Source organism: Engraulis encrasicolus, chromosome 15, assembly GCF_034702125.1.
Source record: "Engraulis encrasicolus isolate BLACKSEA-1 chromosome 15, IST_EnEncr_1.0, whole genome shotgun sequence".
In the NCBI taxonomy this organism is placed as follows: Eukaryota; Metazoa; Chordata; class Actinopteri; order Clupeiformes; family Engraulidae; genus Engraulis; species Engraulis encrasicolus.
Window position 1 is genome coordinate 39,880,899 of NC_085871.1, and position 13,366 is coordinate 39,894,264.

Genomic DNA, 13,366 nt, shown 5'->3' on the forward strand with positions numbered 1-13,366 from the left:
CACTGGCTTGCCCTCGAAGCAGATCAGATACACCGACTTGAACAGTGGGAACCTGCAAACAGTGAGATGAGTACATTGTTGAGAACAAAGCATTTTTAAAAGATATATTTTTTGGTCTTTTAGACTGTATTCTTGACAGGATAGTTTGAGAGAGAGACAGGAAACGTTTGACGTTCATTTTATTCACGATATTTTAGTCTGGAAATCAGGGGGAAAATTACAAATTATAACAGGAAAACACACACACACACACACACACACACACACACACACACACACACACACACACACACACACACACACACACACACACACACACACACACACTTAGTGCAAAATGTTTGAACTAACTTTTCGATCATGTTTTTCTTCATGAGGATCTTGTAGACCTCCTCAGACGTCTGAGGACCCTGAAGCTTCTGGCCATTCAGCATCTCAGCCTCCAGCTCAGCAATGGACTAGAGAGAGGGGGAAGAGAGAGAGAGAGAGAGAGAGAGAGAGAGAGAGAGAGAGAGAGAGAGAGAGAGAGAGAGAGAGAGAGAGTGTGTGTGTGTGTGTGTGTGTGTGTGTGTGTGTGTGTGTGTGTGTGTGTGTGTGTGTGTGTGTGTGTGTGTGTGTGTGTGTGTGTGTGTGAGAAAGAGGGGGGGGGGGCAAGACAGACAAATCGCAGAAAAAGACCCATTAACACAAAGCTTAATTCCACTTTGAAAACGTCATGTAAACACCTCTTAATTCAGAATGAAAGGAAAGATGAAAGTAAACTCAACAGAACTATTTAATTCTGAATTATTAATTCGAAATTCATCATGTAAACGTAGTGAATGCATCATAGCACCAATCTTCTCACAATAAGGAAGCCTAACTGGTGGTGTGTGTGTATGTGTGTGTGTGTGGGTGTGTATGTGTGTGTGTGTGTGTGTGTGTGTGTGTGTGTGTGTGTGTGTGTGTGTGTGTGTGTGTGTGTGTGTGTGTGTGTGTGTGTGTACCTTCCCCGTCGTGATGAAGGCCTATGCCACTTTGCGGTTACGTCCCCCATAGCGTGAGTGTGTGTGTATGCCTTTCCTGTCGTGACAAAGACCTCCACCACTGTGCGGTTGCGTCCCCCATAGCAGGTGTGTGTGTGTGTGTGTGTGTGTGTTCACCTTTCCCGTTATGACGAAGGGCATAGCCTAAAAGGTGTGTGCGCGTGTGTACCTGTGTGTGTGTGTGTGTGTGTGTGTGCACCTTTCCCGTGGTGACGAAGGCCTCAGCCACCTTGCGGTTGCGTCCCCCGTAGCAGGTGGTGATGAGGTCGGCCACCCCACAGCTCTCCAGGAAGGTCACCGAGGTCACAGGCCCCTGGCACGGCAAGATGTATTATTATTTATTATATTACTATTTATATTACACAGGTCCCTGGCACGGCAAGATTTGTTATTATTTATTATTAGCCAGGCCGCACCTTCTCAGTGACGCAACACCTTCAACGTTCGACTTTGATAGTGTAGACAGTGTGAGAGGTGGACAGGAAGCGACTTGGGAGAGAGACGGGGATGGGTCGGCAAAGGACCCGGGCCGGGAATCGAACTCAGGTCAGCCACATGGCAGGCGAGTGCCCTACCGGTTGGCCATCGTAGGGCCAGGCAAGACCAGTTTTATTTCCATAGGTGTGTACATTTAACCCCTTAGCGCAGAATCTATGTTAAAACTTACTGTCACCAAAATTGTAATGGCTATGTCTTAATCTGTAACTTAAGGCTCTCTGTAATGTTAGAGAATGTTGTTAAGATGTAGTAGAGTATTTTCAGCAAAAAGTAAATAAGCCCGCCGGCGACCCCATCTGCATTAAGAGGCTACTCATTATTAACATGTTGCTAAGGTGATAGTGCAGGTACTGTCATTAAATTATTATCTTAAAAACTGTAATGACCAAGTCTTGGTTACTGAGGACTTTTTGACACTCTAGGATACTCACCTTGCAGAAGATCTTGGCGAAGGCGATCATTTCCATCAGGCCCAGGCGGATCACCGCTGACTTGGTGTTGTCCCCCAGACCCAGTCCATCACAGAAACCAGCACCCACCGCAACAATGTTCTGATGGAGGAAAATATATACTGGATATAAGTCTATCTTCCTGTGTGTGACGGATGTCTTCCTGCACCTGTTCGTCTCCCTTGGGGATGCAAACCTGCGACCTCGTCAACTATATCGGTTCACAATGGGAGGCACAGTACGAGACCGCTGGACTAAACGACCAGTCCCCCAGCCCAACAGCATTGACACTGTATGAGGCTTTCGGGAGGGAGGTTTACTAACGTTCCACGCCAACTCTGCTAGTGAGCCTCCGTTACATGTGGATATGTCTGTTATCTCTCTGTCTCTCCGTCTATGTCTCTGTCTCTCTCTCACACTCGCACACAGAGGCCCTCATTTATCAAAGTAGCGTACGACGAGAATCATACGTACGTCGTGCGTACGTTCTTTTCCTACGACCAGTTGTCTTTTATCAAATCTCGTCGTAAGCGAAGGAAAGATGAAATCCGTACGACTGCTCTCAGACGGTGTACGCCGTTTTCAAGTTGGACTTGAGATGATCACCAACTTGAGCAGCAGTTGTAGCGCAACAACTCATTAACATAACCATGTAGCCTACATGATTACAAAATGTTTTTACATTGTATATTTTGGCTATAACCGAACTTCTACCTGCTTGAATTGGTGCACCCTTCCTGGGAGCGCTGTGTTAATTTAGCCTACTACAGTAGGTCAACAACTGCAAGAGACTTCTAATTTGTGATTTCAAGTCAAGTCAAGTCAGCTTTTATTGTCACTTTCTGTCATTTGACATGATGTGTGAACAATTGTGCAATATACAGCTGCATATTGAAATGTGCCTTCAGTCATGGGATCAATGGACCAACGTCCCTTCTTTTTAACAGCTGGGAGTTCAGGCGCACATCAATCAATAGCCTACAGTAATAATCTTCCGGTTGAGTTTAGCCGTTTTGCACACGACTATCCGAATATAGGCTACACCTGACACGTGTGTGTCCAATAACATGTAATAGTCGTCCATTAAGGTGGCAATAAGGCTATTCCCTCGAAGGACAGGATCGCAGGAGAGAAGCAGGGCGCACATGAGCGCGAGAAGGACAGTGCACTGGACATGTAAAACTCTCCTTCCCCAACAAGTGGTTTGGGCATGTTTGTCGGCCAGTTTCATGCAGGACCATTTTCTTGACATTGTTTAAAAAAGTTTAGAAAAATTAAAATAAAATTAGGCCTATCATTATCTTCATTATTTCTGCTGTAGTCAATCAAACATTTCATTGTAACCAACATTATTTGGAAATCAAACCGAAACACTGTTGACTACTGCTGTTGGTTATTTCCACGTGTTATTTTGTTGTCTACCTCGCGTAAAGCCTAATTTCAAGTTGTCAATCAACCAGAAACGTGGGGACCCACTAGTTTGAAAACATGAACTTGTCCCCTTGCACTGTAGAAGGACTCTCTCTCTCTCTCTCTCTCTCTCTCTCTCTCTCTCTCTCTCTCTCTCTCCATAAAATACAAATGTAGCAACGTATGTCTGTGTGTGTTGGTGTGGGAGAGACCTAGATTATACCTACAACAGTATACAATATACCTACAAAAGTATACAGTATGTCTGTGTTCAGCTAATGCTTTATGCCGGGTGTGATACAGTATAAAAAGAGCCTTTGACAATAAAGGCATGTCAGTGCTTGTCAGTGTTGTGCTGTGTTTGTGGGCACTGGGTAGGTATGTACAGTGTGTGTGTGCGTGTGTGTGTGTGTGTGTGTGTGTGTGTGTGTGTGTGTGTGTGTGTGTGTGTGTGTGTGTGTGTGTGTGTGTGTGTGTGTGTGTGTGCCCATGCTTCAGGAATGTCCATTACCTTCAGAGCGCCGCATAGCTCGACTGTATCGCTCTCCGCTACCACCGTGATACGGAAGTTTGGCGTCTGCAGCAGCTCCTTATACAGCTGCCCATTGGCTGAGTTAGTGGCACCTGCCGGGTGGGCGGAGCTTCAGTTAGCAAATCAGATTCACGGGAAATGAACATACTGGCCGAGTTCAAGGTGCATGAAATGTAGCAAGACGATTAATTCATGTGCATGTACAGGGGTTGGACAAAATAACTGAGAGACCCGTCATTTTAGTGTGGCAAGTTTCATGGCTCAAGTGGACCAGCCTGTTGGCCAATCTTTATTAATTGCACATTGCACCACTAAAGTGAAGTGTGAAGGTTCAATTAGCAGTGTGAAGGTTCAATTTTGCAATGCACACAACATTATGGGTGACATATCAGAGCTCAAAAAGGAGAAATTCTTGGTGTGCGTGTAACAATGTGCAATTAATGAAGATTGGTCAACAGGCTGGTCCACTTGAGCCATGAAACTTCCCACACTTAAATGACAGGTGTCTCAGTTATTTTGTCCAACCCCTGTATGTGTATACAGTAGGTGAAACGTAGCACACCGTAGCAAAACAGAGCATCCAGAGGATGGGCTCACCCACTGTCTCAAATAGAGATGCACCCCAAACACCCTCACTCTCAGATGCACACACACACACACACACACACACACACACACACTCTCTCTCTCTCTCTCTCTCTCTCTCTCTCTCTATTAGTGGTGTCAACAACAATCGATTCGGCAATGCAATGCAATGGGGAGCATGGACAATTAAATTCAATGCGGCAAGTTCCATAATCAAATGTTTAAAATTTAAATTACATCCGTGGATATTTCAGGAGCAAATGAATGTTAAATTAAATAAAACCACCTGAAAAATGCAAGACTGATACAGAAAACAGCCAATAAAATGTTGCTCAGTATCTGACTACTTGTATTGACTGATGAAACATTTGCTTTGCTTTCAGTAGAAATGTAATGCATTGCAATGCATTGTAGAATTGAATCGTATCGAATCGAATCGAATCGCTACCTCCCGAATCGCTATCTCCCGAATCGCTACCTCCCGAATCGTAATCGAATCGAATCGTGAGGGGAGTGCCAATGCACACCACTACTCTCTATCTATAAATAAAACACTCTTGGTTATATTTCATTTAGTGATGTTAAATCAGCCTGATAAACCAGCCTAAATGTGAGACCGGAGTAATTTAGTCTGGCCCCGATGAACGATACCTCCGAAGATTGTTGATGAGAACAACCTGTTGTTTTTTCAAACCGTGCCGGCGCTCTGACCAATCGGTGATCTTTGCCGTTGATGTGCTTTCCCAATGGTGTTGCGAGCTTCATCGTCACTCCCTCAAAACCCTGCCCGCTTTGATTCAAAATAAATCTCTGTGTTGTGATTGGTTTTGCCAGACTCAGGGCACAGTGTTCAAAACGTTCTCAGATCCGAGGCCAGACCCACTCGCAGCTGAAAAATGTTCAGCGTCCAGCAGGTGGCGCTGGTTTACCAGGCTAATGTTAAATAGCATGCAGCACAAAAGTTGTTTATTGTTCAATAATCCTGATTACACACACACACAAATACCTACCAATGGTGGTTTCGCAGAACTTCTCGTCTGCGACTTCGTTGGCTATGTTGGCCCCCATGAGTACGCTGACGTCCATCTCCAGCTTCTCACGTATGATGTCGGAGATCAGACGCAGACCCTCTGGACCTTCATCCACACCCTAAACACACACACACACACACACACACACACACACACACACACACACACACACACACACACACACACACACACACACACACACACACACACACACACACACACACACACACATGCCAACATCGCATCATAACAACAAAGAAAGATAACACGCCGATTTGAACCCGGCTAAATACACACACACCAACATGGCATCATGGCAAAACGGCTCAGTTCTGCTTTTGTTCATATAGTGAGTGTATTACAAAAAGAACCGGCTGCTCGTTCTGGTCCTGTTAGGCTTTTATGGTGTGTCAGACCTCTAGAGCAGTATTTCCCAACCAAAGGTACGTGTACCACTAGGGGTACGTGAGCACACTGCAGGGGGTACTTAGAAAAAAATAATTTTATCAAATGCATGGAACATAGTACTAGCATAATGTAATGTAACGTAACAAAGTCACACTGGGATAGAGAAAGCGATATAAAACATGAGTTAGGTGGTACTCATGGCGCAATGAAAAGGCTTTAGGGGGTACACGAGACAAAAAAGGTTGGGAAAGCCTGCTCTAGAGCTCCAGAGTGGTTACACTTATGCTGCGGTCACACCGGCGGCGTTGAAAGAGCCACAACGCTGCTGACTCCTGCCTGGAAAGCACTGGTCAGGGGCGTTGAACGCGGCGAACGATTCAACCTGAAGCGTTCGGCCAGGAATCTCGACCAACCGACGCTCGTGTTTAGAAAAATGTGAACATTCCATTGGCTGCCGCCTGCTGCCGCCGAGATCATTACATATTTTAAGATGAAGTTCAACTTTTGACGCCCTCGGCTTTTGACGCTCTCACCTCTAGAAACGCTTTGCTGCTTTTCACGCATCTGCCGCCTCCTCTCCCATACAAAGTCAATTACATCCGCATCTTTCCACGCGTTCAACGCCCGTGGTGTGACTGCACGGTAAGTCACCTCACCTTGATGAGTGATATCCCGATGGCTCCAGTCTTGACGTGGGGCTTGATCGTGTCACAGATGCGGGTGATAAACTGATGCGGGAGCACGAAGATCAGCACATCAGCCCCCTTAGCGGCGTCCACCACCTCAGGAACAGCTACCTGGAGGACAACACACACACACACACACACACATGCACACACACGCACACACACGCACACACACACACACACACACACACACACACACACACACACACACACACACACACACACACACACACACACACACACACACACACACACACACACACACCTTAGTTCATCATGGAGCAGTACACTTAGCAGATTTCCCTCCCATAGTGACAAATCATGTGCAGTACATATTGTAACATTGAGGATATACTGGGTGCTGGATGCGCACTAGCCTGGGAACTCCCATACTGCCTTTAGTTCTACACAATCGTTTCGATCTGAAAGACAGTATGGCGAGGATGACTCATAACGTACAAGATCATGGTACCTGTGTCATAATGGCCAAGCATTCCGACCTTAACAGTTTCTCTGCCCAATCAGAGAGCAGGGCAGTGTGTCATAATAGCCAAGTATTCCGGCCCCATACGGAATTTACAATAGGCAACTCCCCAGACTTATTGTGCGTTCATGTGGTCTCGTAATTATCGTAAATACCAAATGCCGACATTCGAAGCACACATGAACGTCACCGCTTCTGGTATTTACCACTGGACAACTCGGAGAAAATTTTGATAAACGAGTTTACGAGATGATGACGCACAGAACAGCTGGCCCTACTCTCACCATGGCAACCGCTAAGTTGAAATACTCAAAAACCGGCATCAGTATGTTCAGACAGTCATGGTAAATGACAGTGTCAGAAAATATTCCGCATGTTTACCTTTTGACTTCCTAATTCATTTGCTTGCTGTAGCTGATGAACAACAATCTATAATCGTTTTATTAAAAAAAAACTGGCGAGTCTCACTCTGGTTCGCCATTTTTAATTTGTAAACGACATCAAAAAAGCACATGAACGCAACGCACTTGTAAATACCACTTCGCAACTAGATAATATCTACTTCGGAAGAGCACATGAATGCACTGCTAATCTCACTTGTGATTAGGTCTGGTGTTAACCAGGCAAGATGCGCACAGGGCCACCGCCACATCGATCCAAAGCAACTTATTCCACTTTAGGTGCAGTACAAGGTACAAGTGGACTCAGATGTCTTAATCAAGGGCACTGCATGCAGTGTAAATGATCCTGTATTGGTACTGGTACTGTGCACTGGTAGAGGATTTCAAGTTTTGAGCATCTATTCGAAAGTTGCTAATGTCTGCACAATGGAATGCCTTGCAATACCTATTATCTGAAATACTGTTTAGAGAATCTATAACAACAGTTATACTAAGTTATTACTGCTACAACAATAATATAACATCAATGTCATTTACCAACCCCAACTCCGATGAAGTTGGGACGTTTGGTAAACAGTGAATAAAATCAAAATGCTATCATTTTCAAAACATTCAATCTATTCATTAGATGGAGAATAGTGAAAAGACAACATGTTCATTGTTAAAACCGAGAAAAAATATTGTTTTGGGGGACATATGTACTCATTTCTAATTTGATAAATCCAACACGTCTCAAAAGAGTTGGGACGGGGACAATAAATGGCAGCAAATGTCGAGGAAGGCTAAAAACAAAACAAAAGACAACACTTAACAGTTAAATACATTAACCGATGAGATGATTTTATATAAAAAAAACAGTGTTAATTCCTATCTTGGACATGATTTCACCAGCTTAAATGGTGGGTGTATTCCTTGTCATGTTTTGCAATGTTTTCCTTTCTGTAGTGCTTACAGTGTGACAGGTCTTGACCAACAGCCCACCATTTTATCACCTGCTGGTCCTTATGATGGAGCCAAACTGTTAAAACATAGTAGAGAATGCAATTTGACCTTACTATGTGACAGTAATCGAAGATCTCCCTTCAAAATATAATGCATGAGTGGCTTTTCATGCTGTTTAAAACCCATTTATACCATTCAACACTGTATTTAACTCTACAGATGAGTGAGAACATCTTAACCAATGCACTACTGCACCCGCATGCCATCATGGAGGCTGACTTTTGAAGCTAGCACTAACACAAGTTGGATGGTCCATTTTCACTGTAGCACAGGATGTGCAATGCTCTATTATTGTCAAAAAGAATGGACTTCTACAACTTCTGCTGACTTCTGTAAGCAAAGGACAGTTTCCCATGTCTTCTGGGTCTATTTCAAGTGAGCTCAGGTGCTTAGGAGAATGTTACACCCCTGTATCATTTTCATGCATTAAGCATTCTTAATATGGTCAATTTTCAATAGCTCTAACTCCTGGAGTGCTAGAGTGAGACTACAGCCAATATATATTTCATGATGTCATGAACCTATACAATGATTTTATTAACAAAAATATGTCTTATATACACTCAATCATGGTAAATCAAAGGGAATTCAAAAATGTATGTAATAACTATGGTAATTATTCCCTTTGCATCTTTAATTCTGAGTGACTCAGCCTCTCTGTGATGATCTTATACCTGGAAACCTATATTGTCCGTCAGTACAATTCATTTTGAAATGTTCTTCTTTGTTGTTTTATCTTATTTGGATGTTTACTAAATTTCACTGATCCCCGTCCCAACTCTTTTGAGACATGTTGGATTTATCAAATTAGAAATGAGTACATATGTCCCCCAAAACAATATTTTTTCTCGGTTTTAACACTTAATATGTTGTCTTTTCACTATTCTCCATCTAATGAATAGATTGAATGCTTTGAAAATGATAGCATTTTGATTTTATTCACTGTTTACCAAACGTCCCAACTTCATCGGAGTTGGGGTTTGTAATTGAATGCTATTGCTATCAGATCCAAAGATACTACTACACCCAGGTGGATGTGGAATGGATGGAATGCCTAGAATACCCATGATTTTGTTTTTGTTTAGAGGTGCTATTACAGCACACTACTATGACAGCACTACTACGTACAGTATAGTTGTTTTTAGGAACAAAACAACAAAATATCATGGAAATAAATAACATATAAATAAAAAACATAGATGCCATCAAATAAATGCAAAAAATATTCAGAATGGAATTTTACTGCTACACTTCTACAACAGTACTACTATATAGGGGCAAACTGACATCACAGGACTACAGTAACTGTATTACTACACAGTATGACTTTAAAGTGCCACAAGAAAGCTCAAATGTTTTCCATGCCCATTAACAACCTCAAATGACAAACTGTGTTCAGGTTTTTTTTAAATGTCCCTTGAATAATGTGTGACTGATGACAGTGTTAGCCTACTGGACTATTGTGCCATTCTCTGTACTGTCTGTGGCAATTACATATTGCACAACGCAAGACTTTAGTCAATCCCACCAAAATAAGGGGCATTCAGAAAAAACTTGCGTCCGATAAGACCTGAACCAATGCCAACTAGGTCAAAGACTGACTACACTACAGTGTCTGAGCCAACGCCCATGGCCCTTGGTCAGGATCGGAAGATCAGTACAATCAAAGAACTTTTGTGATCAAATTAATCATTAATAATTCAGTAGCAAAAGGAAAGAATAGTGAGCGCTCTATAGTCTTTACTCCAGGTTGAAGGGGTGCATCTGGTTATTCCTTTTAGGCTTGGCAGACTCTTGAGCTATGTCCAAAGCACTCTCCTTTGAGTCAAGGTGGTTGAACTATTTAAAAACCCTTTAAACATGGTAAAAACGCCCTTAATTAATATTTATCGTAGCCTTATAACACACATTGTTTCACCAGCAAATTATCTTATATTCATTGAAAAACGTTAACTACCATAGTAATACACCACTACAACAGTACACAAGGTCAAGACATAATGACTTCACCATTACTATAGTAGTAAAATCAACTGTCCTCAACATAGCCTCTTACTGCAGACGGAGTCACCGACTGGCCTATTCTCCATTTGCTGAAAATACTCAACTACATTATAACAACATTGCTATGACATTACTGAGAACAGATTAAGACATAGATATTACCATTATGATGAGAGTAAGATAAAATAACATAGGATTTTTTTTTATGTTTGCACAGAAATTTGTCTTGCATGACACTTCTCCACAATCCACATGTAAACGCACATTAAAGACACACAAAAACACAATGACAATATGGCCTATAGCAGGGATGTCAAACTCAGGCCCGGGGGGCAAATTTGGCCCGCGGAGCCATTTTATTTGGCCCGCCAGATCATTTCAAATATGTATTACAGTTGGCCCACATACACCACAACTGTATAGCGTATTAAGATTTGAACATGAAAATTCGCATATCAAAGGAAAATGAGTGGGCCCAGGCCATTGAAAAAGCTCACAATGAAATGCAACAGAATATGTGCAGGCACATTTGAACTATGATGGGAATCTATTCAAACATAAATTTAAACATGAGCAATTTTAGTAAATTTTTGCAAAAACATACTGAGTTTGGCCCGCGACTTCAATCCAGATTTTGATTTTGGCCCTCGGTCAATTTGAGGTTGACACCCCTGGCCTATAGAGTCAGTCTGGTCATCTGGTAAGTTTATGACAAAGGGTTAAGTCATTCTCCCATTGAACCACTGCACTTCACACTGTTGAAACACACTTGGTAACGATGACAGGCTAACAGGGCCAAAGGTTAAAGGTTGGCCCATCACACCAGACTGTGGCAAAGGTCATCGTTGACTTAAATTTTATCTGTTTGTCTGTGGTTATCTACATGACTGAGTGATACTACAACACAAAGTGTGAGCTAATGGCACTACATTGCTGTAGTAACCGTTTTATGACGACTCACGCAGTGGCGGAACAATAGCACACAGGGCCCCAGGACAAAACACCGATAGGGCCGCCTACACAGCCTGCAAAGGTCATGATAGGGCCCCAACACCCATACAGGAGGGCACAGGGCCCAGGGGCAAATGCCCCCCCCCCATAGAGCTCCGCCCCTGGACTCAAGCCATGAGAAGCAGTAAGAAGGAAGGTATAGCAACCAAAAAAAGTTGCAGTAACTTCCCCCTACATTTTTGGACACCGCCCAACAATTAGTGAACTAATTGGTTAGTCTAACAGCAATTTGAACAGATCTATCAGAGCTGAATCATTGTGCATGTCATGGAACTTGAGAACTGGCTGCAGGGCCGCTGACAGCTTTTGCTGAGCCTAGGACAAAGTCATCTTGAAGTCCCTACCGCCCATACATACAATGTAATAGGGACCAAATGCTGGGGCCCTTCTCTCTCCGTGCCGGAGACCACTGACCCCTTTGTCCCTTTTGTCCCCAGTCGGCTTCCCTGGCTGGCTGTTTCGATACCCAATCTTGAATAGATACTAAATGTTGCAGTGCTTATTTAACTGTATAATAGCACTGCAACATATAGCACTACTCCCATGGAAAAAAAAATCAATGTGTTGACCTTCAAACGTGTTGCAGCCTATTGCCACGCCATTCATAAATATCGGTTGTGGGAATGGCTGTGCAAAGACCAAAACACTCTTGTCATGCAACTGGCATTTTCAATAGGCTTAAGTCTGGCACTGTCAATGGTATCTCCAGTCAGCCACAATACACAATCGGACACACAGAGTAGGCTACTCACCACATTTTTGGGAAGTTTGTGCCCGGGTAGATATTTGACGTTTTCGTGCTCCGTGTTGATTATCTCGGTGAGTTTCTTGTCATTGACCATCTCTTCAAACACCCACATATTCACAATGGGGTCAAATCTGTTGTTGCCTTTCGCATTGTGCCCAACAATTTTGGCGATTGCCGATCCCCTATGGAATGAGAAAAAAACATCAAATGACAAACGTCAAATGGATCCGTTTCCACTAACTATGGCGCAGAGAAAGTCATTCAAATACTCTTTGACAGACAGTTTACACGGCAGTCTTTCTGCAACCATAAACACACACACAATTCAAAACACCTGAGACATATTCATTTTTCACACCCTGGACAGAAGGGTATCACTACACATTACATAAACACCTTCGCTGACCATTAGATTAGGGCACTCTATTTAATGAAATTAGTCTGGCGCGTGCTTGTACAGCAGAAGTTGGCGCAAAAGGCTACCAACCAGTTTCCTGAGCCGACGATGCAGACTTTCTTCCCAGGCATAGTGTTCCTAAATTGAATTATGGATAAGCCCTACTGCTATGCGAAACGGCAGAAATGAACTGTATGTGTCAACGCCTGCCGTTCTCTTGATTTGTCTCTCTCCACTTCCTTGTCCGCCCTTACCACAGTGGTGTTAACACGGCTCCTCCTACCTCTCCATTCAGTAGCCTGTGAATAGAACTAGACTGGAGTAGGCTACATTGTCCGCTGTTTTCACCTGTCTGTTAGACTGAAATTAGTGCTATTTCCTAAAGCTGTGGGAAGTAGGCCCAATGACGTCGAATGACGTGCTAAATAAGACTTTTTGAATTATGTGTGTGTTTTTTTTTTTTAACAGTTTGTGGGTTTCAGTGTCATGCGTGGGTAAACCTAGGATAGAGTGAAGGCAACGTATCATAGTAGTTTGCTATAGGCCTGTGAGTTGATGTACTCTTAAATCTCGTCAGTTAGATCTCTCAAATAATCGCCAAAAATAGTTTATTCAAGTTGCAATGTCACGAGAGAGAGAGAGAGAGAGAGAGAGAGAGAGAGAGAGAGAGAGAGAGAGAGAGAGAGAGAGAGAGA

At 43.2% G+C, this 13,366-nt stretch overlaps 1 protein-coding gene across 1 annotated transcript in view; it reads right to left on the bottom strand.

Moving 5' to 3' along the window:
* The window catches only part of LOC134464275 (glycerol-3-phosphate dehydrogenase 1-like protein), a 15,585-nt gene extending 2,709 nt beyond the window's left edge, over positions 1–12,876 (bottom strand). Inside the window, exons 1-9 of the mRNA XM_063217746.1 lie at positions 12,762–12,876; positions 12,279–12,456; positions 6,595–6,735; positions 5,510–5,648; positions 3,894–4,006; positions 1,955–2,074; positions 1,225–1,338; positions 352–458; positions 4–52 (exon numbers count right to left, since the gene is read on the bottom strand). Of these exons, the coding sequence (XP_063073816.1) occupies positions 4–52; positions 352–458; positions 1,225–1,338; positions 1,955–2,074; positions 3,894–4,006; positions 5,510–5,648; positions 6,595–6,735; positions 12,279–12,456; positions 12,762–12,802 (1,002 nt within the window). The 5' untranslated portion in view covers positions 12,803–12,876. The remainder of the gene's footprint in view (positions 1–3; positions 53–351; positions 459–1,224; positions 1,339–1,954; positions 2,075–3,893; positions 4,007–5,509; positions 5,649–6,594; positions 6,736–12,278; positions 12,457–12,761) is intronic.
* Between the last annotated feature and the right edge of the window lie 490 nt (positions 12,877–13,366).